Source organism: Notothenia coriiceps, unplaced genomic scaffold, assembly GCF_000735185.1.
Source record: "Notothenia coriiceps isolate Sejong01 unplaced genomic scaffold, NC01 NC01_scaffold00037244, whole genome shotgun sequence".
NCBI classification, from domain to species: Eukaryota; Metazoa; Chordata; class Actinopteri; order Perciformes; family Nototheniidae; genus Notothenia; species Notothenia coriiceps.
Window position 1 is genome coordinate 13826104 of NW_011369945.1, and position 22059 is coordinate 13848162.

General features: G+C 40.9%; 1 protein-coding gene across 1 annotated transcript; it reads left to right on the top strand.

Moving 5' to 3' along the window:
- Window positions 1–1610: 1610 nt before the first annotated feature.
- On the top strand, window positions 1611–7034 carry LOC104965325 (Ig-like V-type domain-containing protein FAM187A). The gene is made up of 5 exons (XM_010794283.1): window positions 1611–1808; window positions 2712–2989; window positions 3304–3663; window positions 4412–4650; window positions 6925–7034. Exons 1-5 carry the CDS (start codon window positions 1611–1613, stop codon window positions 7032–7034), a joined length of 1185 nt encoding a protein of 394 aa, XP_010792585.1.
- The last annotated feature ends 15025 nt before the right edge of the window (window positions 7035–22059 follow it).

A 22059-nucleotide genomic window follows, 5' to 3' on the forward strand; every position in this document is an offset into this window, starting at 1 on the left:
AACCTTACATTCCTTAAACGTGTCAATGAAATTGAAAATAAGTATGTTTTACTAAAATGTTCGTCTTTATTTATTTGTAAGGAATAGTTTTAAAATGACCTGCTATGAAGGATATCTTTTTGCCTCTTTTTATAATTACTATAATCCAATGTCTGAACCACCGAGTCTCATTTTAAGGACCAGTGGCGGTGCTAGGGGGTGGCTACTTGGGCTCATGCCCCGGATAGTTTCTTAAACCAACTTTCTTTTTAAAAACGTCTCATGAGTAATATGCAGTACCGGAGTCCAACAGAGAGGCAGCAGCTGCGGGACAGTAGCCTGCGTACTGCGTAGCCTTCCCTGCCCTGAAGAAGAAGTGATCGTTCGTTAGCGTGAAGATTCAGCTTTATGCGCTCCGCGCAGTAGCCCCGCAGCGAGGCTCCGTCAAGTTCACAGTTCATGAGCTTCACTAGCACCCCCCCCCCTCTCCGCTCAACAACTTAAAAATTCTGGGCTTAGCCCCGGATTTCCTACATTCCTAAATCCGCCCCTGTTAAGGACTATTGTTGTACTGGTTACAAAATTAAACATACATGTCTTTGAATTTTTTTTTTAACATCCAGGGTCAACTATATCAAATTGTATTTAATTTAGTTAATTGAAAACTGTAAGGGGCCATCTGAAGTGTTTACCCCTCTGAGCACACGGTTAGTCATCCTACAGCCCTGACACACTCGGTAAGAGAAATCCTTTCCTGAAACTAATGTTCTCAAAATGTAACCACACACACACACACACACACACACACACACACACACACACACACACACACACACACACACACACACACACACACACCGTGAAATCCTCTTTCAATGCATGCCTTTAGCCGAGACTGCCAGCTTACAGACCAGTACTTATTTGTGTCTCCAGGCGGTGAAGTTTTACAGAAGTGTGTTCAGTCATTATGCTGGAGGCCCACTGATACACGGACTTGCAGCTCAGCAGGGAGCCGCTTCATTGCACTCATTTTTTCCTACCTTATAATGTCACAGTAACAACCTCCTGCAGCTTTCATCCTGCAGCAATGTTAAGGTGTGCAGGACGTCTAACGCTCTACTCATATCAACTCTTAAGTGTGTTATATGAGCTGTTCGCTCCACCTTGGTTCAAAGGCTTCTATTTTTTTTTCCAAGGCAAACAATGTTATTGCTTTTCTGATCTGAAATATCTCTGCAGGATGCTGTAGATATCAAACCAAAAAATCCCTAGAGCCTTAAAACCACATACTTCTGTACGGCAGCTCGGAAAAAAGTAGGACATTTAATTATTCTAGTTATAACTTACTAGAATGATGTCACAAAAGACAAAAGTGTTAGAAATTGGCAAACTGGGGGTGTGTTTGTGAAATAAGACTGCTCTCAACTTTAAGATGTTTGCGTTGACAACAGGGGACGGGTCCTTGGTGATCTGATTAGATTCCATCAAAGCTGTTTTGTTTTGAAAACAACTTATTTCAACTTATGTGAAATAGGACAGAACAAATACTCTGGAGGTTTCTCAGGGTTTGTGCATGAGTATTTTATATAGGTCGCAACTTGTCAGAACATTTTCCTTCTCAGAGAAGCCAAATGCCTCCTCCATCCCCCTCTCCCATCCTCCTCCCCCTCCTCCTCATCTTGTGTCCTGAGGTGTTGAGCTATGAGGCTCCGGAGGATAAGCAGGATGTGTTTGCTGGAAAACCCTGTCCTGCTTTCCTGACCTTCACCAACGCAGCCTACCTGGCCGGAGTCACTGTGGAGCTTCCCTGCCACTGCAAACCAGAACAGGTAACAACCATAACGTCAAGGTTTGGGTTTCAGAACATGATTACATGCTTTAATAACGTCTCAAATAATTGTATTCACCCTCTGTCTGATGTGCTCGGTTTTAACTTGTTTTAACGGAATTGCATTGCTAGGTAAGAGCTTGGGTTAATGTCTACTTCCTGTCAGCTAATGTCATTCACATACGCTGCAACTTGGACTGTAAAGAATAGTACAGGTTGATTTATATGTTGTGACATCACAGATTTCCTGGCGGACGGCTCGTTTGAAGGCCCATAAAATTCATTGTTGAAAGTGTGGACATGGGTTCAACAAGGCTCAGGATGTTAGGCCAAAAAACATGGTATTTGATGGTAGCTTGTAGAATTATTAATCCGCGGAAAAAGGATCCCAGAAATAATTGGTTTTGTAAATTGCAGACCAAAAGGTGTGTGCAACAGCATATTAATGCATGTATTATAATATTTTATATTTAAATGTATTCTCTGAATGCCAGAGTTACATGTACAATTTTACAGGACCTATAATCCCAAAATCAGAAACAAGAATTTGTATGATGTATTAGCATAATCACACAGTTATATAACATGATAAGATAACACATCCTATCATCTTTTCTTTGTGCAATACCAGCTGTGTAAATGGCTGGACTTGTTATCTAGCTGCTCTGCTGCTAAAATCCACAGCCTTTATAAGCTGTATAGATCAGTAGGATTTGCAGAAAACAAAACAAATATGTAGAAGAAGAAATCGGTTAAATGGAGCGAGGAAAAAGAGGAAAAAATAGGGAATAAGAGGACATCTGGTTAATTTGATTTCAAAACATTAAAAAAAGGTGATATTGATATAAGGGAAAAAGATAATCTACCATCAGCATATATACCTTTGGTTCCCTGTGTGTTTCAGATCCAATCGGTTGTGTGGTTCTTTAGGAAACATCTGGGCGGCTCCAAGGAGACCAGAGCCTTGACTGATCACCATGGCAACAGTCTGCTGGACCTTCGTAGCGTCCCACACAGCGGCGATCTGAGGAGTCGATTTTCTATCCGTCTCTTCAGCCTATTGATCTTCAGAGCGGGGCCCGACGACTCAGGCATTTATATCTGTGGCTCCGCCCACAAAGACTTCTTCTACGGTTATGACCTGGACATCCAGGAGGCCCGCACGCTAAGCTTTACTCCGAGGTGATGAGAAAGACTCAATGACGGGGACCTTATTGGAAATCAGACATTGTGGTAAAATGCTAAAGTCGATTATCAATAGTAATACTTAGACAAAGATAAGACAGGAATATGGGATTAACATGGCATACATTTTAAAGCATACTGAACAACCAATTATTGCAAAATGTTCAGTGTTATAGTGAATGTCTCCATTCAAGTGCATAACCCTAACCCTAACCATAATCCTAATGGAATTAATTTGAATTTGGGTAAAGGACAAATCCATGATGAAACACTGATTAAGGTGAGTCTAATTCAAAGTTTTATGTTTGTAGACTCACTCATGAAAGTAGGAGCAAGAAAAAGAAAGAAAGTCAAGGACTCGGCTCTTCTCAGCCTCTTTACCAGGTCTTCACCAGCTTCCGGCCCTGGACAGTCTGCGATCGCTGTGGCGTAGCTGGAGAGCAGGTTCGCGTGGGACTCTGCTACGTCCACTCCCTCTACCTGCATGTCCGCTACAGACGAGCCAATCAGACGGTCGCCTCATGCGGCTCGGGGGCAGTGCCCAAGGCGTTTGGACAACTGAAACAAAGCAGAGCTGGAGCCGAGCTGGAGGTCAAAAGCTGTCAAGTTACCTGCCAAACTCAAGCTACTAGCTCCAAAATCCATTCTCTGATGGCATTTCTTGGGTACAAGTAAGTACATAGATAAGAATATAGATGTAGATAGACAGGATGTGGAGTGGGTAGTCAACACATTGAAGTGAAGAAATTGCTCCCGACGATCAGACCACCTGCTATCATTGTGAATTGGTAAATGAGAAGCAAATTGTAAAGCTCTTTCAATACAGCATTATATACTAAATGCAGCCATTTAACTATTCAAAAGGGCTGCAGGGAATAGATGATAAGCTGACTGCTTCGTGAAGCCTTACTAATATGCTGTTATGTAAAAGTGTCCGGAAATAATCAGTAATTTCCTTGGCAATCAGGCCATTATATTTTAGCATGTAGATTGGGCATGAGGAATTGTCATGAAGTATCGGGATATGTTTTTAACTAGAGAGCAATAATGTGGGTAGTAAATGTCAGAAAATAGCTGCATTAGATTTAGATTTTTACATATTTAGCCTGATGATAGTGCCAGAGAAAAGTATAGATTGCTCAAAGAAAACTTTAGGAGTCATCTTCTGAGGACCATGAAATTCTTTCTGCTATTTCCATTTTACTTGTCATAAATGTAAACGTTTTTCAGATATAACTTTGACCTGATACAAGGCATCATACAGTAAATCAACATCCTCCAAAAGATAGCTTGTTTGAGTTACAAAATGTTACTGCTGACAATGTCGGAGCATATTATTGCTATCAGGTTCAAAATGGGATTCATGTTTAATGTCCACGTACACAAAACATCATTTTATTTATTTCTTCTGTATTATAGTTCTGCTTCCTCATCAGTGGAGGTACCAGTGTTCTACCTGAGCCACCCTGCAGACCGTGTGCTGACCCTCGGCTGTCCCGGGGCACATCCCAACATGGCCGTGGCCTGGGACCAAGGAACTAAACCCATCTACAGAGATGAACACTTGGCAGGTCGTAACCTCAGCACCACACCCCCCAGGCTGATGATAGACACCGGACACCACCTGGTGTTTACACCTGCAAAAACTCAGGACTCAGGTATACTGCATACTGTTCACTTTAATGGAACTACACCTGAGTCCGTCAGCCAATGTTTTGTTTACTTTACGGACAAGCTGCAAATTCAGGTCAACTTAGTCATGCATTTAAGTGCATTGATTCCACGCTCCAGCACAAAATGGCGCGCTCCCCTTCCAGTGTTTGTTCTAAAATGTTATCGTTTTGTTCCCCACCTGCCGTCACTAGCTGTTGAGTTTCCCACCTCAGTAACTCAATCAGCTGCCTACACAGCTGTCTCTCATTACCACATTATTCCAGTGTACTGTATATGTAGCAGCCCCTTTGCACTCATGCTGTGATAGATCATCCATGTATTTGTGTTATAGTGTGTACCTCGAATCCATTTTCTGTTTGGATTGCCTGTTTCTCAGCTCAACCTGGTGTGATAGCTCATACTTAAATATGTTATTGAACATTTTATTTCATTCGAAGTTGTTTAAAATGTCATTTTTGTTTAATAGGTAACTATTACTGCTGGCTGCAGGGTCAACAGGCTGCTGAGATACATCTGCTGGTCTACGCTCACTTGGGGCGGGGACAGTCAGTGACATCACATCCTGACTTCCCGACAGCCATCAAGACTGTTTTGAAATCATATGCCGCCATGACAGCTGTGTTTTGTCTGCTGTTGTTCGGCAGAGCTGTTTTCAGACACCTTAGAAACACTACTGAAACCCACTCAGACTAAACTCTTTTATACTGTAAATAATAAATCATTTTTGTGTACTTTAAAATCATTCTTTATTATTAATTAATCTTTGTTTAAGGTGAAATTTGTAGTTTCAAATTGTAAGGTCAAAAAAATTGTCAGACCTTTAAGACGTGCAGACTACAAAATGGCTGTACGTATAGCTAGCTAGCTTAGCTTCCAACTGGGCTCACTTCACTTGGTGTTCCCTTCTGATTTGTTGAAGTTGAAATCGATGCAAAACATCATACACACATGTGTGACATACCAAAGGCAGCACTCAAACCCACATTTCTACATTGCAAGTTGGTGTCATTAATCATGAATCAACACCAGAGAGAGTGATGCAGCGTCCACACGGCGGTGTGCGTTGAAGCTTGCCGGTGAGCTTGTCTGAAACTCGACCAACAACCAATCACATGAATCTCCCGCCCCGGACACACAAGCACGCGGTTTGATTGGCTAGAGCTTGTACTGGTATATGATTTGATTGGCTGACGCTTCCGCCGAAGCTTCAAAAGTGGAACATTGCGCAACTTTTGAAGCGATCAACGCGAGCAACGCGAGCAACGCGAGCAACGCGAGCAACGCTCCCACAATGCAGTTCGGCAAAGCGTGACGTCACCCCATTCAAAGTGAATGGGCAGAAGCGTTGAAGCTTCAACGCACGCCGCCGTGTGGATGGGCCGTAAGGAGTGCAGATTGAAGCTGCAGAAACTTCATCCTCATCTAGCTTCAGACTAAAATAGTTTAAAGACTTTAGACTGTAACTAGTCCACATTGAGACACTTTCTCACTGAAACAAATACACACTGAAACATGATAACTGAGAAACTGAATTTCTTTTCGTGAGACTAGTTTCATTTCCAAGAATCCTGAAAGGTAAACGGGAATAAAAACCTCGTAGTACAAAGGATGTTACAGTTAGTACAAATTGAAGTGTGTACCTGTATCAGTTGTGTAATTGGGCTGTACTTCAGATGTTCTCTTCTCTTTTACATGCTTGTTTCTTGTTTTTTTCATTAGACATCATTGAGTGCTGATTGTGTTTTTGTCCCCTGTGTTTGTTTCTGGAGAAACAGCTGATGCAACTTCAATCAGGGTGTCAAGTGCTCTCAGGTGTGCAGCTACTCCTGATAAAAGCCTGGAGAGTGAGCTTGATATGATGAAACAAAGAAGCCCACTCAATTTTAATTGCATGAAAGATGACTCCATTGATGAGAAAAAAGACCAGCATTTCCATAGAACTCCTGTATTTTTATGCAAATAATATTGACCTCAAATTGACGGACATACAAATGTTTTTCCCGCAATATTCCAAAGTTTGTGTTCTTTCGTTTTTTTTTATATTCTAAACATAATGTCATATGTGTTTTAATTTAATTATTTTACATATATTATAAAGGAGGCAACATGTGGGACCATAAAAAAGTATTTCTTGTTGCATTTTTTGATTAAGGAAGAATAGATAAAAACCTTTTTTCACATGTTGATAAATCAATGCATCTTAAAAGCACTCAATCTGTTTCTAAAGAGTTGAATTAAGAGTTGTGTGGCACCTGCAGGTGGTGTTGAAGTGGCTCTTGAAAACCTTGGCATTGCGATAAAGAGCAGCAGAGAGATGAACAGAATCAGAGGAGAGATATCTGGTTGGCTGCCAGATGCCAGAGGATGAACACAGAGACACTTGTTACTTCACAGCTGTGGCCTCGTCTCCAGTCCCTTGTATCCCTCTTTTTCCATCCCTAATTCCACTATCCATCTCTCTGCCTCAGCATCTCTGTACCGACTTTTCAGCCTACAGCAAACACACTGAATATTTTCTGACATGCCAGAATTTAACATTGCTCTACATGAAATTCAGAGCGATTGTCTGCACACGGTTCTCAATAAAGGAAGTTTGGCCCGCAGGCTTGAAGATAACTGTGCTAGATGGAAATGTAGGGTATGCATTAAGCTTCCATGACTACACGCCATATTCATTTAAAAGGGCCCTCTTATGCTTATTTTCAGGTTGATATTAATATTTTTTAACTCGACTGTGACATGTTTACATGCTTTAATGTTTCAAAAAGCTCTTTATTTTTCTCATGCTGCCTGTGCTGCAGCACCTATTTTCACCCTCTGTCTGAAACCAGAGCCCAGTCTGGTCTGATTGGTTAGCTGGCCGGCTCTGTCGTGATTGGTCACCCACGATGGTGCACCTGTAGAAGTTGCAGAGTATCCTGGAGGTTCAACATGGACTCCAGGATACTCTGCAACTTCTACAGGTGCACCATAGAGAGTATCCTGACCGTGCATCACGGCCTGGTACGGCAGCTGCACCGCCCTCAATCGTAAGGCTTTACAGAGGGTGGTGAAAACTGCACAGAACATCACCAGGATGGAGCTGCCATCCATGGAGGACTTGCCAAGGCACACAGGGGATAGGCCTAGTTTACCATTTTCGAAGTCGTGTTAGATTGATAAGCTGGTGCGGACGTTTCCTCCGCATAACACGACTGTTGCGCTAAATCTACGAACAAATTAACGAGCTATTATGCAAATACTAGGGGTGGGCAGTCACATAAGGTCAAGATCTCCGCCCTTAAAAGAAGGTCAAACATGATCTTCTGGAAGATTAGGTCCCGAGAATATGGTTGAATGCGGGGTGGTGGGTCGCTCTTGGTGCCGTCTAGGCATTATGACGACGTTAGCGTCGCGGCTGTGGCACCATAATGTGTACGCAATAAGACGTACGAAAGGTTTGCTCTTTTCGGTTTCGGGTGTGAGCCCTATTTGCGATAGGAGTAGACAGGGAGAAAAATTACGAAAAAAGCCTAATAGTGTAGCCGTCGGATTGTGGTATGGAGGTGGTGGTCAGTGCCGTAACGGCCGCGGATTTGTGGTTAGTCGGGTTCGAAGGGTTGCTAATCGACTCCTAATACCCCCATCAAACTACAAAATCGGATAGTTTTGGAGACTTTTTTATTTAACACAAGGGACCTTCTTAGCTTTCCGGTCTCAGGTGTTAAATTTGGTTAAATTACAACAACATTAATTTGTTCCTATTTTGACTTTTGTCAAAAAAAAACACGACTCATACGTCTATTTGACGAATTTTATAGAGACTGTCACTCCCTTATACCCACAAAGGATGAATACTTTTTTGCAACTCTGGGGGCAACTCCCAACTGGCGATTGTCAATGTTACCTGGCTGACCCGGCACTTATTGCAAGAGGACGCCGGTCTGGAGTTAGTGAGAAAGCAGTGCTGAATGTAGAGTGGAGTTGATATCTGAGTGGGATGTGTGTCGGTGGTACCTGCACCAAGATTGGTGTTCATGGTTGGTAGGTTGTGAAGAGCCGATCTTTAGATTAGTTTTCGTAAACTTACGGTTTGATACAGGGCATGCGGTGTAGAAGTCCGCGGAAAGGTCGTCCTCCCCCCAATAAACACTTAATATGGCTGGAGCTCCGTAAACGTCAGGTGCCTCGTGATCTCCAGCTTTTAAAGTTTGCACTGGATATCCCAGGCATATTTGCGACTTGTATTGGATAAACCGGGGCAGCCAGTACTCAGACCTCCTGGAACAAACATTTTTGCAATTTGACAATGTTACACAAGCGTGCAAACTTGAGTAGTAAATGTCTATAATTGAACGGACCTAGTTGGTTCTCTTTAGGATGAACGGATAAACGTCTCACAATTAAAACACATGGTCACTTACTTTGTATAGTTAGTTTATAAGAAAACCTTCGAACAATCGTCCGGGATTGTTGCGAATACTGGACTGGGAAAAAGAGCACATGCTCACTACTTGTGAATACTTGGAAAGGAAAACACGGGAATTACGTCAATAAAAGAGTGTGACGGAGGACGACGGTCGTCTTACACGCAGAAAGAGAGGGTTGTGTCAAACAGTTCACACAGCGGAAAGGTAGTGAGTCAACATTATTCAGGACTACAACCATCCGAAGTCACTTTTGGTAACTTAACAAGGTGAATTTCTCTCATCCTTATGTACCCGTTTATTTTCGGTCCCACCCCTGTGCATTTTGTCTGTGACTCATCTATTGGTGCAGCCTCGGACATTCTTAATGTATTCTCTGTCGTCCCCTCCTCTGTGCAAATTTGACGAGGGAAGTCAAGGTATAAACATTGGTTAGTATAGTAGACCAGGTCGATAGTACAACTACAAGATTTCCAATCTCCACTTCTACCATAGTATGACTTGACTTAAGGTACAGAAAGAGTTCAGTCCGCCGGGAGGACTAGAAAAACTCCCAAAGTGAAGGACCATCAAGCAGCAATAATCCCACACAACACGTACATTTACCAGCACGTTTCCGATTTAGGGGTTCAAAGAGATTCGGAAACCGCACTCTGGTGTGCGTAAAGTGAGGTAAGGTCGTTGCGAGTGTGCGGGTGGTCGGGAACATAAAGACGTGCGTCTCTAAAGAAAGGTCCCATGGTCGGGTGGTCAAACGCGGCGTTAAAACATTGTTTGATCCGAACAGAACCTGCGCAGGCGTGAGGATCGGGGGGGGGCGGGGCCATGTCTCCCGAAGTACCCTGGAAACTCCCCTTCGGTCGTCTTCAACATCATGGTTTGTCGGCGACGTTTAGAGTGAGACTTGAGACAAAGTTTTGACTTCTTCTTGACAGTGATACATCGTGTGCGAAGAGTAACCGATCGCGACGATAATAACATGTACTATCAGAGTCCCTGCCCTGTAGAGATGTCAGTTCAAGTTCCAAGAAATAACAGTTCTGCCTAGTATCGAATTGGTGTACAGTGTATTACCAGGTGCTTGACAGAGACTAGACCGCACAAAAACATTTTTGCCTACGGATGCGGCCATGCGGGCGTGACGGTCGGCCGTCGGCTGGGGACTTTGCAAATGAGCCGAGAACCACTATCGCCCAGAAAAGATATTAGGCCTCCCTAAGAAAGGACTTCCGCGACNGCCCCCATCGCCATCAATGGGACTGCGGGGGAGAGAGTCATCAGCTTCAGGTTCCTTGGGGTCCACATCACTGAGGACCTGACATGGCCTTTCACACCACCACCATCACCAAGAAAGCTCGACAGCGGCTCTTCTTCCTCCACAGGCTGAGGAGGTTCAAAATGGATTCCAGGATACTCTGCAACTTCTACAGGTGCACCATAGAGAGTATCCTGACTGGCTGCATCGCGGCCTGGTACGGCAGCTGCACCGCCCTCAATTGTAAGGCTTTACAGAGGGTGGTGAAAACTGCACAGAACATCACCAGGACGGAGCTGCCATCCATGGAGGTCAGACCTATACTCCCAGCGGCTCAGGAAGAAATCCCTCAGGATTATAAAAGACCCCCATCACCCAAGCCACAAACTGTTCAGTCTGCTGCCGTCTGGCAGACGTTACCGCAGCATCCGGACTAATGCCACCAGACACAGAGACAGCTTCATCCCGCAGCATTCATCTGCTACTTAGTAATTATTAGGGATGGGTACCGAGCCCTGGTATTAAACGGGCCCCGGCCCGGGGCTGAATTATTAAAGACCGTGGTACCGTTAAGCTCCGACGTTATCGGTCTTTTTATTGGTACTGGAGACATCTAAAAGATATATGTCATGTGTATTATTGCTACACAAACGTTATATTGCAGTTTTAGTGTCGCCAACTCCGTTTCTAACATGCAAAAGACTGCAAAATGCTTCTATCATTATTTTTTTGTATTTTCGTTCTCTCTCCACCGTCTGCTTGCGAGGGGGCGGGCAGTTTACACACACACGCACACACACACTCCGATGTGCGGCGCAAGCAGACGGTGGAGAGAGAACGAAAATACAAAAAAATAATGATAGANCCCTCTAATAGAACCTCGAGAGGTCAGAGAGGGGAAAGGTTTTTGGATAAAGTTTTAAATATAAGATCTACGTTTTTAGGATTTAAGTGAAAGAGTAAAAACTAAAATGTATAGGTGAAGAGGCACAACGTATCTACGTCAATGCACTATTATTAGATTATTTTATTTGATCACTATAAGCTTTATCAAAAAGGAAGGTCTTAAGCGTACTCTTAAAAACGGATAGGCTGTCTGCCGCCCGAACACAAACTGGAAGCTGATTCCACAAATGTGGAGCTTGATAAGAAAAGGCTCTCTCAACTTTATGAAGCTGAAGGAGACTCTGCGCGTCACAACTGCATGCCGAAGGACCCTGACCAAGCGTCGCTATTGGACTATCAGGGAGTGAGACTGTGTTGGTTCTTCTGGCATTGAGATGACCAGTAGCATCACTTTGAACATCGTGAAAACTATAATAAAAATAAATGTTTATTTCTCATTACAAGAGATTGTGCACAATGTCTTATATTTTACAGTGTAAGACTTTCATCTACACACCTTAACTGTAAATCATATCCTAATTTGTGCAAAACTTGAAACAACTTTACAGGATTGGCTGTCTTTGAGCCCATTGCTGCTAGCTTAATTGTCAGGAGTTCAAAAACATTTCTTGTGAATATTAATACAAAGTAAAACAGTTTGAAAGTGTCCATTAAACTAAGGTTTCACAACATATTGTGCTACTTTACGTGTATAATAGGGGGTTGCGAGTGGGATCTGGTGCGCGATATCCTGCAGGATATTAGCTATACAGGTTATGGGGTTCACAGCGTCACACCCACACCTACTTCAGCCACTAACCATAAATAATAACTATTATAGCGTTCATTTACAACTTCCATGTCGTTAACAACAGGAGTTGTTAACTTGTTAGCTGGAGTTAAAATGATACCCAGGTTCAAGGTTCTTTATTGTCAAACTAACATAGCTACAGAGTAATTATGTCGTTGAAAATCTTAGGTCAAAGGCTTCTCCAACAATGCAAAACAATAATACAGATAAGCAGACAATATTAAAACAATATTAANCCACCTGCTTACCGCATCATTTGAGAAAACATTTCATAACATTAACACAACATATTCGAGGTGGTTTTAAATAACATATCCGTATTTATTTATTTCTCCAAGTTATGTTTTTGTGTGCACTGAGGACTGAGGAGTCGCAAACAAGCATTTCTTTAATCATTTTAAGATTGGCTTTAATCAATGTTTGAAAATGAATTCTTCATATATGATAAATGAGAGGTAACAGTTTATGTATGGTATTATTTCCACATATTTCTCTCCATTCTTCCTTCTGCCAACGGTGTCGCAGTTTCTCGCCTCTCCCGTATTTGTGCTTAGTGCGTACGCATGGGTTAGAGTTTGTGTGGAGGGCCGCACATTTTCCCATCAAGTTAGAATTTTATAAATAGCAAACATTGCGTAGAAACTGGCGTACGCCATTTTTTGAGCGTATATCCCTTTTTATAAATGAGGCCCCAGGTCTCAGTGCCATTCTCGCTGCACTTCACTGTTGAAAACACATTGTGACAATTATAATTTCTTTGTTCGACTGTCAAGAGGGGGCTGAGGAAATGATTTATAATACAGATAATTCTTCCACGTGTCAGAAAGCCAGCTATTGTTAAAGTACTGGTGAGCACTTGACTTCAGTGTTGTGGCAATCACACTGAATGTGATTGAGTGAGCGAGGCTCGGAGCCAGGAAGAGGAGTCCAAATCAGTGTAACCCGGGGAACTAACCTCTGTAGAGCTGGAGGGAATGTGGGTTGGCCTGCTGATGTAACAGACAGTCCCAGCTAGAAATGTTTGGTTCAAAAAACATTCTGAGAATGTTACCATTCACTGTTCTAGGAATGTTTTCAGTGGGAAGTTTTCTTTTGGTTCCAAGAATGTTCTTCTGAAAGGTAGGATAACGTTCTCTAAAAACATTCTTAAAATGTTTGGTGATATCTTTCTTAAGATGTTTTTGATAACCTTCTTAAGATTTTTTTGATAACATTGTTCGAACATTATGCCCACCTATTCTTAAAACGTTTTCATCTGGACGTTTTATTTTGGTTCCCAGAATGTTCTTCTGAAAGGTAGGATAACTTTCTCTAAAAACATCCTTAAAATGCTTGGTAATAACCTTTTTTAAATGTTTTTGATGGAAATGGAGACTGGATTTCTAACACTTAAAAAAAGACCTGAGAAATAAGCACTTTCTCTGCAGAAGTGACATTGAGGAAAATAACTTCAGTGCTATAGAGAGAACAAACGCAACAGAACACTTATCACTAAAATGAAACCTTATCACTAGATTTTTCATCATATTTACTGCACTTTAGACAGCATTTCAATAATTAACAATGTGACAATCTGTTTTTACCATCTGTGTTTCTGTGCACAGATGGTATAAAGAAATAATGGAGGATGCTACGATTTCTGTCTAGATGCAGAGACATTTAGCTTCATTAGCAGGTTGACTTCCCATAATATAGGAAATGCTGTGTCTGCTCTTGCCTAGTGTCCTTGAGCAAAGAGGAGAGAGTGAACATCTTTCATTTAATCCTGAAGAAAGAAATATTACTGTGTTGGAGGTCTCATTAGACGCCACCCTCACACTTACATCACCACATTTGCCTCCGTTAGCTAACGTCCTTCATACTGAGCCGATTAGCAGTAGTTGGCAGAAGGAGAATGGAGAACAAGGTTAGGGAGAGAAATTTGGACCCCACACCACAACCATTAATCAACTTGTTAGAACATACTGTCTAGCAGTGTAGAAATCCAGCTGTCAGCTGGAAGATAAATGGAGAATAGTTTCTTAACCTTGTTTCGCCTCTGCAATACAGACAACATTTTTAAACCTTTCTGCAGCAATGCTACCTATGAATTATTTCACTCGATCAATAGGAATAACCTTCAGTTACTTTGCACATGCAGCCACCATGTTGATTGAAGTAATTGTTAAACATGTTGACAGCCTAATTTCAGCACTCTCAACCTCTTAGTTAGCCGAGAGAGTTTCCAATTTGGCCTCAGGAAACGATTACAGGACACTCCCTGTGGAGAGTGTGGGTGAAATTAGGGAGGCTGTAGAGCACATGTGTCAAACTCAAGGCCCGGGGGCCAAATTAGGCCTTTGGTGGATTTAATTTCGGCCCGCAGGATAATTTCTAATTACCATTAGATCTGGCCCGCCGGTATATTGCACGCACATTTTCCTCAGCTCAGAGCCTGACCCCAAACATTGATGACCTTGCACTCAAGAGGAGATGCCAAGTATCTGTCTTGAACTAGCATCACAGAGCAGCACACTGAGTTTAATGGATGTTTCCTTCTGCACTTTTTTTCTCAGGACAACAGGGCATGTTTGGTTTGTTCTTTGAGGGAAATAGTTTTTTTTAAGCTGCTGTTGGCCTGTGGAAAAATGTAATCATAAGAAATGACTCCGGAAAAGCTGCAGATAGAGCCATAAGAAATGAATGCAACTGATTATTTAATGTTTAATGTTGTTTTTATTGGCAATAATTTAAGCTTTGTTAGTTCCAGGTTCAATATGTGCAATAAGTTCATTTAAATAAGTTGTGCATTANAAGTATCTGGCTTGAACTAGCATCACAGAGCAGCACACTGAGTTTAAATGGACGTTTCCTTCTGCACTTTTGTTCTTGCGACAACAGGGCATGTTTATTTTTTCATAGAGGGAAATTGTTTTTTTGAAGTTGTTGTTGGCCTGTGGAAAAATTTAATCATAAGAAATGACTCCAGAAAAGCTGCAGATAGAGCCATAAGAAATTAACTGATTATTTAATGTTGTTTTTATAGGCAATAATTTAAGCTTTGTTAGTTCCAGGTTTAATATGTGCAATAAGTTCATTTAAATAAGTTGTGCAATAAACATTGAACCAGTCCGGCCCTCGACTAGTACCAATTTCTTTATTTTGGCCCACTCTGTGTTTGAGTTTGACACCCCTGCTGTAGAGTATATTTATCCCCCCCACTCTTTCATCTCAGACTAGGTGTGCTTTTTAATTTGTCCTCATAAGATAGGATATGATACCCCTTAATGAAAGGACCACTTTCAAAGCAAACTCATATGACATCTACATTTGAATGTTATCTGATATGCGGCCAGCATGGATCAGAATCTGAATCAGAATACCTTTATTCGTCCCACAGAGGGGAAGTTTACATTTTTTACAGCAGAAAAGAGCCAAAGACAGCTTAATGTTTAACAAAGTAGTATGCATAAAATAAAAATAAAAATATTAAAGATAAAAAATGTTTTTTTAAAAGAATTACACAATTTACAAAATAAACAGTCTGTAACACTTCTGAGATGTAGCAGCCATATTGCAGTTATTCAAGGCATATACTATATTGCGTCATCTATATTAATTAACTTGGTGAATGTAATGGAAAGATTATGGTAATAGTTTAAATGAATGTTGATTCGAGTGATATAAATTGTGAAAAGTAATCTTTACTCTTTTGGACCAAGTCACCCTAATACTGTTCCCTTTATAGAATACAATCTTCTTCATTGCATCGACCATGCAGCCTGGCTTCCCATGTGGATGTGGTGGAAAATGTTGTTGAATCAATCTCTACTTTTTGATCCAACGTTGTTGTTGTTGTTTTTTTTTTATGGGAGGCTGTGAATCTCCAGCGTGAATAGTGAGATTGATGGAAAGATAAAGAGGAATACATCAAATACGAATAGTTAGTGCTTTTAAATTGAAACAGCATGAAGGAGAGACATGATTATCAAAGCTCAGTATCTTACTCAATATTCAGATTTCCTGTTGAGAAAATGTCCCCAGGTTGGAAGAAGTAAACATACTTCAAAAGAAAACAGAACATGTTGTATCTTCACAGTCAGAGGTGTGCAGTGATTTTCTTTGGTGCTATTTAAATAATGAGCCACTTCTTTCAACTACAGCTTTACAGAGACTTCAATACACTTCGTTCTCAAATGTTACCAGCAACTATTTTGAGGACTTGAAACATGAGGTGATTAAACATATGACAAACTATTCAGTATTTATTCTCTTACCCCAAGTGGCACACAGCCATGAAAGATGTACAGCTTTTGAGATATCTGTCTCTCAAAAATGTTCTAATTCCACTCCAATACTTTGGAGATTATTGTAATTTAGTGACAGCATTGACAATGGCTTTTAAAAAACGTTGGTAGCATTCTGTCTTCCCACATAATCCGTATGGACACTATCAACTGTTCCCATGAGGATTATTGCAGTAGTGCCTATTCAAAACTGGTGATAGTGAGGTCTGTGGAACATCCAGAATAAATGGGTCACCTTGTTGCAGACATTTTGATTCAGAGTTTGAGCCTCACTTGTAGTTTTGGCTCCAGGGACAGTTATGTGGGTTTGCTGGTCCAACAATTTACAGGATTTTCAAGAACTTTTGTGCAGACATTCTTGATTCCCAGATGATAAATTATTAAGATTGTAGACATCCCCTGACTTTTACTGTCACCATTAGGTTGTTTAGTCTGGAATTGGATGGATTGGTATGAAATGTTTGCCTCAAGATTCATTGTAAGTCTATGAATGACCCACTCAGTTGTGTCATTACACAGTTTAGTTTCTGATTCTGATTGGTCGAAAAGGACTTTTTAGAGGTAGTTAATACGGTTAGGGGTAACATGACCGTTACTAATGAGGCTCATGGGACTATGTGTAGTCATAATAATCCGCAGAAAGAAGTCCGGTCGATCAATTATCACCCTGTCCGGTTTTGCTTTTTTTTAAATGTACGTCTGGCTCGTTGCACCCTTTCCATTTCATATTCACAGCCTCAGGTGTACTTAAGGTTCAAGTAAGCAGATGTTAGCATGATGACATGCAAACTGACATGGTGGACATGCCGTACTGATCATCAGCATGTGGACTGTTACCTGGAAGATAAAATAAGGAAGTATTGACTATAGGCGCGTTAACTTTTTTGTGTCTTTTTTTCCCTCTGTGTTGTTTTTAATGTGTTTCATTATTTGTATTCTCATATTGTATGCACATTAATGTGGCCCAAAGTGTGTTATTATTATTTTTCTTTTGTGCAGGTGACCTTCATTTAATACTTTGCCCTGTGTCATCACAGAAGGATGCCTGAAGTACCTTCAGAGAAACATGCTGCTTTTGCTTCACTGGCTGTGCTTATGCAAAATGACTTAGACAGAACAATACATATTGAGTTGTCTTTGCTGTTTTGCCTGTATGTTCAAAATAAATGTCTTGCATAATGTCGCTGAAGGACCTTCAAAGTTGAGATTCAGCACTTTAATCTCACAGTTATTGTTTAATATCAAAACCTTTTACACTGCAAATGTAAAATGCGGCAAACTGCGGTTATAAATCCACTAATCCATCATTTTATGTTTCCGGTCCAGAAACAATGTTTGTTCTACGTTATTGTAAGTGTGCAAGTGTGTACCTTTACCAGGTTAACAGTAAAACATATAGAAATAGATTGTGACCTGGTTTTTTGTACATGCATGTGTGTGTGTGGGTGGGGGGGGGAGGGGTTGGAGAGGAAGGAGATTGCAAAACTTGGTGCTCACTCTGATCAGCTTGTTTCTTCCTGACAAAATGCTGTAGATCAAAGTGTAGTGTGTTCCTGAGGTGACAAGAAGTGATGAAGGGGCCAACCCCCANGACGCAAACCAGCCTGCTCTACTAGGGACTCATGGCTGAGGGAGTATCTGGACCTACTGAATATGGAGCGTGCAGCTTCTCTGCTGGGGGATTTTGAGGGGAGACAGGAGGATTGCGGTTCACTGTCCGCAGCTCTCCTATCTGACCCTGTCAATATGGTATCTCCTGTATAATGTATTGTGTATGTAATATCCTGTGTATGTCACAATCAGCTGTCTGAAGTCATCCTTGCATCCCCCCCCCCATTATGTTTTGTTTAATTGTTTGTTGTTACATGTTTTGTTGTTTGTTCTGTTATCTGGAGTAATGTCTGTTTATTTTATAAAAAAAATTAAAATAAAGAAAATAAAGAACCATTGTAGCATTCAACATAAGTCTATTTGTTTTTTTTACCATTTCTGCATCCTAACATCATTTCTGGTAACACCAGAGACAGAAAGCAGATTTAATTGCCACCGTCGTATTTCTCTGACAGCCATTCTCTCGCCGTGAAACATGATAATCAATTTATTCTAGGAAAATGAGACGTTGTTCGTTTGCGACACTGGAGACGAGCAGGGCGGGGAGGTGAAGCCTCACAAACCCAGACAGGTAATTGGATCGCTGCCTGGCGCCACACACAGGTGCAGATCTGAGATCTTAGCAATGATCGGGATATTAGTTACACTAGAGAAAGTGGAGCACTTTGGGATGAATGTCTAAAAGAAAACCAACCCAAGTGGGTCTTAAGAAGCAATTTATTGCAGAGAGCTAAGATTAAGTCATAAATACAGTATAGTATTATTGATAACAATAATACATGTAATTGATATAGCATTTTTTCGAACTATTTAAAGTCGCTTTACCAAACATGTCACACAACAAACAAAGACGCAGTTCAGCGGGTGTAGGAGTTGGATGACTAGTGATAATGTCATCAGAAATCCAGATGTCATTGGGATAGCTGGGAAGAAGTTTAGGAACATGATTTTTCTTTTTTATTGTCTCGCACTACTGTCAGGATATTTGGAGAATTTCAGCAAATAGGACAAAAAGCTGTTTGTATCAAAGTTAGTCTACTGTGAAGGTCTCACAATCTAAGTTGTTCCCACTAGTCAAAAGAAAAGCTAGATTGTTTTTGATCTGTGAGTATAGTGAGTACACCTTTTAGTATTTCATTGTGTTACCCCGGTCTTTGAATATCAACCGCTGCTCTTTTCTTCTCTCTCTCTTCGCTCTTATCAACATTTCTGTCTGTAGCAAATGTATCTGTAAAGGAAAACTGTTGTGCACTTTAAAGCTTTTGAAAATGGTATCCTAGGGACCACAATGCCTTCATCTCCACTCCTGCCACATAAAAATACACGTATGCATGTAACTGTCTCTGTGCCTTTTCTGTAATGTGTCCATGGTGGAAATAAAGGCTATAGCTGTAACAATTAAAGCTCCAACAAGGATGAAAATCAGGCGCAATTAAACAAATCTGAATCAGAAAGTTGAGCTGCTGCAGAGAAAGTGTCTCATTATGTTGATTCATGATGCTGCAGAATATAACAACTTGAGGAGGGAAAATCCACATATACAGGCGAAAAATACTTACATTTCAGCGCAGTGAGGAAATGTTTCACCAACTTGACACACTGTTAAATTACAATATGTCTGCCTAATGAATATGTATCAATCCAAAGGTGGTTTTCTCTCATGTTTTGCTTCAACGGTGAGGTTATTAATTTCTGTTGAGAGTCTTTCTTCTATGAATGAGAGCATTTGCATATTGTTCTCTGCAGTTTGTTTCTTATTCCCAGGCAGTTTTCTTTGTTGTGCTGAAGTCAGATAATAAAAACAAAAGAGAAGCAGCTCAGTGGCAGTGCAGTATGAAAAGGAGATACATGAGGAGAGTAGGCTTTGTATTTTCTCACATGGGTTCATCTGTTATACTGGGCAAAAGCATGGCATTAGTCCAATTAAAAATAAATGATAATGCGTTTCATTTTGCACAATTTTAATTGAATTGTATATTTCTATATTGTCTTATGTTCTATATACTATGTTGTTGGAGGAGTTCTGGACTTAAGATGTTCACTGCCATAACTACACTGTACACCTTTGAATCTGTTTCCCATCATTAGCTATTTCTCCCTATTTATTTTGTCATCTGCACTAAATAATATCTTTAACAAACATATGTTCATCCCATTGTTTTTAATACATGCCATTTTGATTCTAAACATCATATTTATTTATTTATTTGGTTTTGTTCCTTGGCTATCGATTTATTTCCATCTCTGTCTGCAGTACTTTCTCCGCCTCAAGACGTCTTACCATCCTCACCCGCCGTCGTCATTTATTTCTTCATCACTTCCTTTGTTCCTGTCCGTCTGCCTGGAGACACGCGGCTCTTTCATTCTTCCAAATTTAACGTGATTCGAAGTCCAGTTTAAGAGACAACAATCAATCAAACATGTCGTTCATGTTTGGTCTTCCATCTTTTTTCCCCTTTTTTATTGTTGTTCCAGTCACCTGTGATATTTAAGGGATCCCTGTGGCATCCATCTCCTTCACCTCCCAGACAATTTACATCTAAATGTAACATTCTGATAAAACACAAGGCATTCATGGTTAATGCTGCTGTTATAGAAGGCAAAACCACTGTGTATGTTTGTGTGTGTTTGTGTGTGTGTGTTCAAATCCCTCCTGTTCAATGTCGGGAAGTATTTCATGCAACTTAACTGTGTATTGATTAGAGAAATTGATTGAAGCTTTGTAAAACATTGGCGAGTATGTTCAACACACCCACACATCTTTATTGTCAAAGCCAATTATTCTGTATAACTCCTGTTTGTTCCTCGCACACACAAATAAAACCATGCCTATTTATTTTTGATTGACTGACAGCACTAAAGGGCGCCGCCCTGATTGGCTGATGGTCCTGCAAAGATTGAATGTGATGGTCAAAGAACAGCTCAATCTTTGCTGAGCTCAGGAAGTAATTGATCCATAGGGACAGAAGAAATCATTCCTGACCTGAAATGATTTTCCACTCCTTGACAATATGTGTGATTTGTTATCATTTTGTACTGATCATAGGAGGTATTCTGTTGATGTTCAAGTGGGAAGAGAAAAATGTAGACAACACTAGACGAATAGAGAGGGATTACATATCCCACCTGGCCTCACAAACCCTCACAGTCCCTCAGAAAGCGCTATGTGGCTGAAGAAAAAGACGTCGTGGCTACTTTTTAAGCCTGCTGCTATCAAAACATTGACCAGCATTGATGGGTAGGTGGATAAATGTATATATTTGTTTGTAGAGTTATAGTTCTCTGAGGATGAATTCTGCCTTATAATTAAACTCTATCTGTTTGACTAAAGTTTCTGACCACTCAAATTTGGGTTTTCTTATCGGTACCCTATAAGAACTGATCTTACCTATACTGATCTTGTACCCATGCAACATTTGAATCTAGATAGGGGTATTTTAATGTGTCAGCGAATTATGTGTATTTACTTATAGTGCGAGCAGCTATGGGACGAAAAAAAAAAAAAAGTGAATTACACAATAACATGGGTGATTATTTATTTTAGAATCTGAATACTTTGCATTTGTCTGATGCAAAGTGTTGCATCAGACCCCCGCTTCATGAAACGCCTCCATTGGACTCCTTTGTTTAGAATAGAATCGGAGGGATAATGGTCACACATGCAGAGCACACAGCACAAACAGTGAAAATTGGCCTCTGCATTTAACCCATCCTAGTACCAGGAAGTACTAAGAGCAGTGGGCAGCTATTGTACAGCGCCCGGGGAACAATGGGAGTGGGGGGGAAGGGGGTTGTCCGGTGCCTTGCTCAAGGGCACCACAGCAGGGCAGGAGGTGAACTGGGACCTCTCCAAGTAGAAGTCCACACTCCATATTTAGGTCTGGTCGGGGACTTGAACCGGCAACCCTACAGTTCCCAGTTCAAGCCCCTACTGACTGAGCCCCTGCCGGTGACGGTTATAATATGTGTACCACTATTTTTGTCATATTTACCTGTAATAATCATTTGAATTGTTGTTGTGTCCTATTATTTGTTTATGAGAAAAAATATATAAGAAGACAAATCTATAATGTTTTGCTTTTCATAAAATATTTTTACGTTATGTTGAAATGTGGTGATGGTTATAATATGTGTATCAA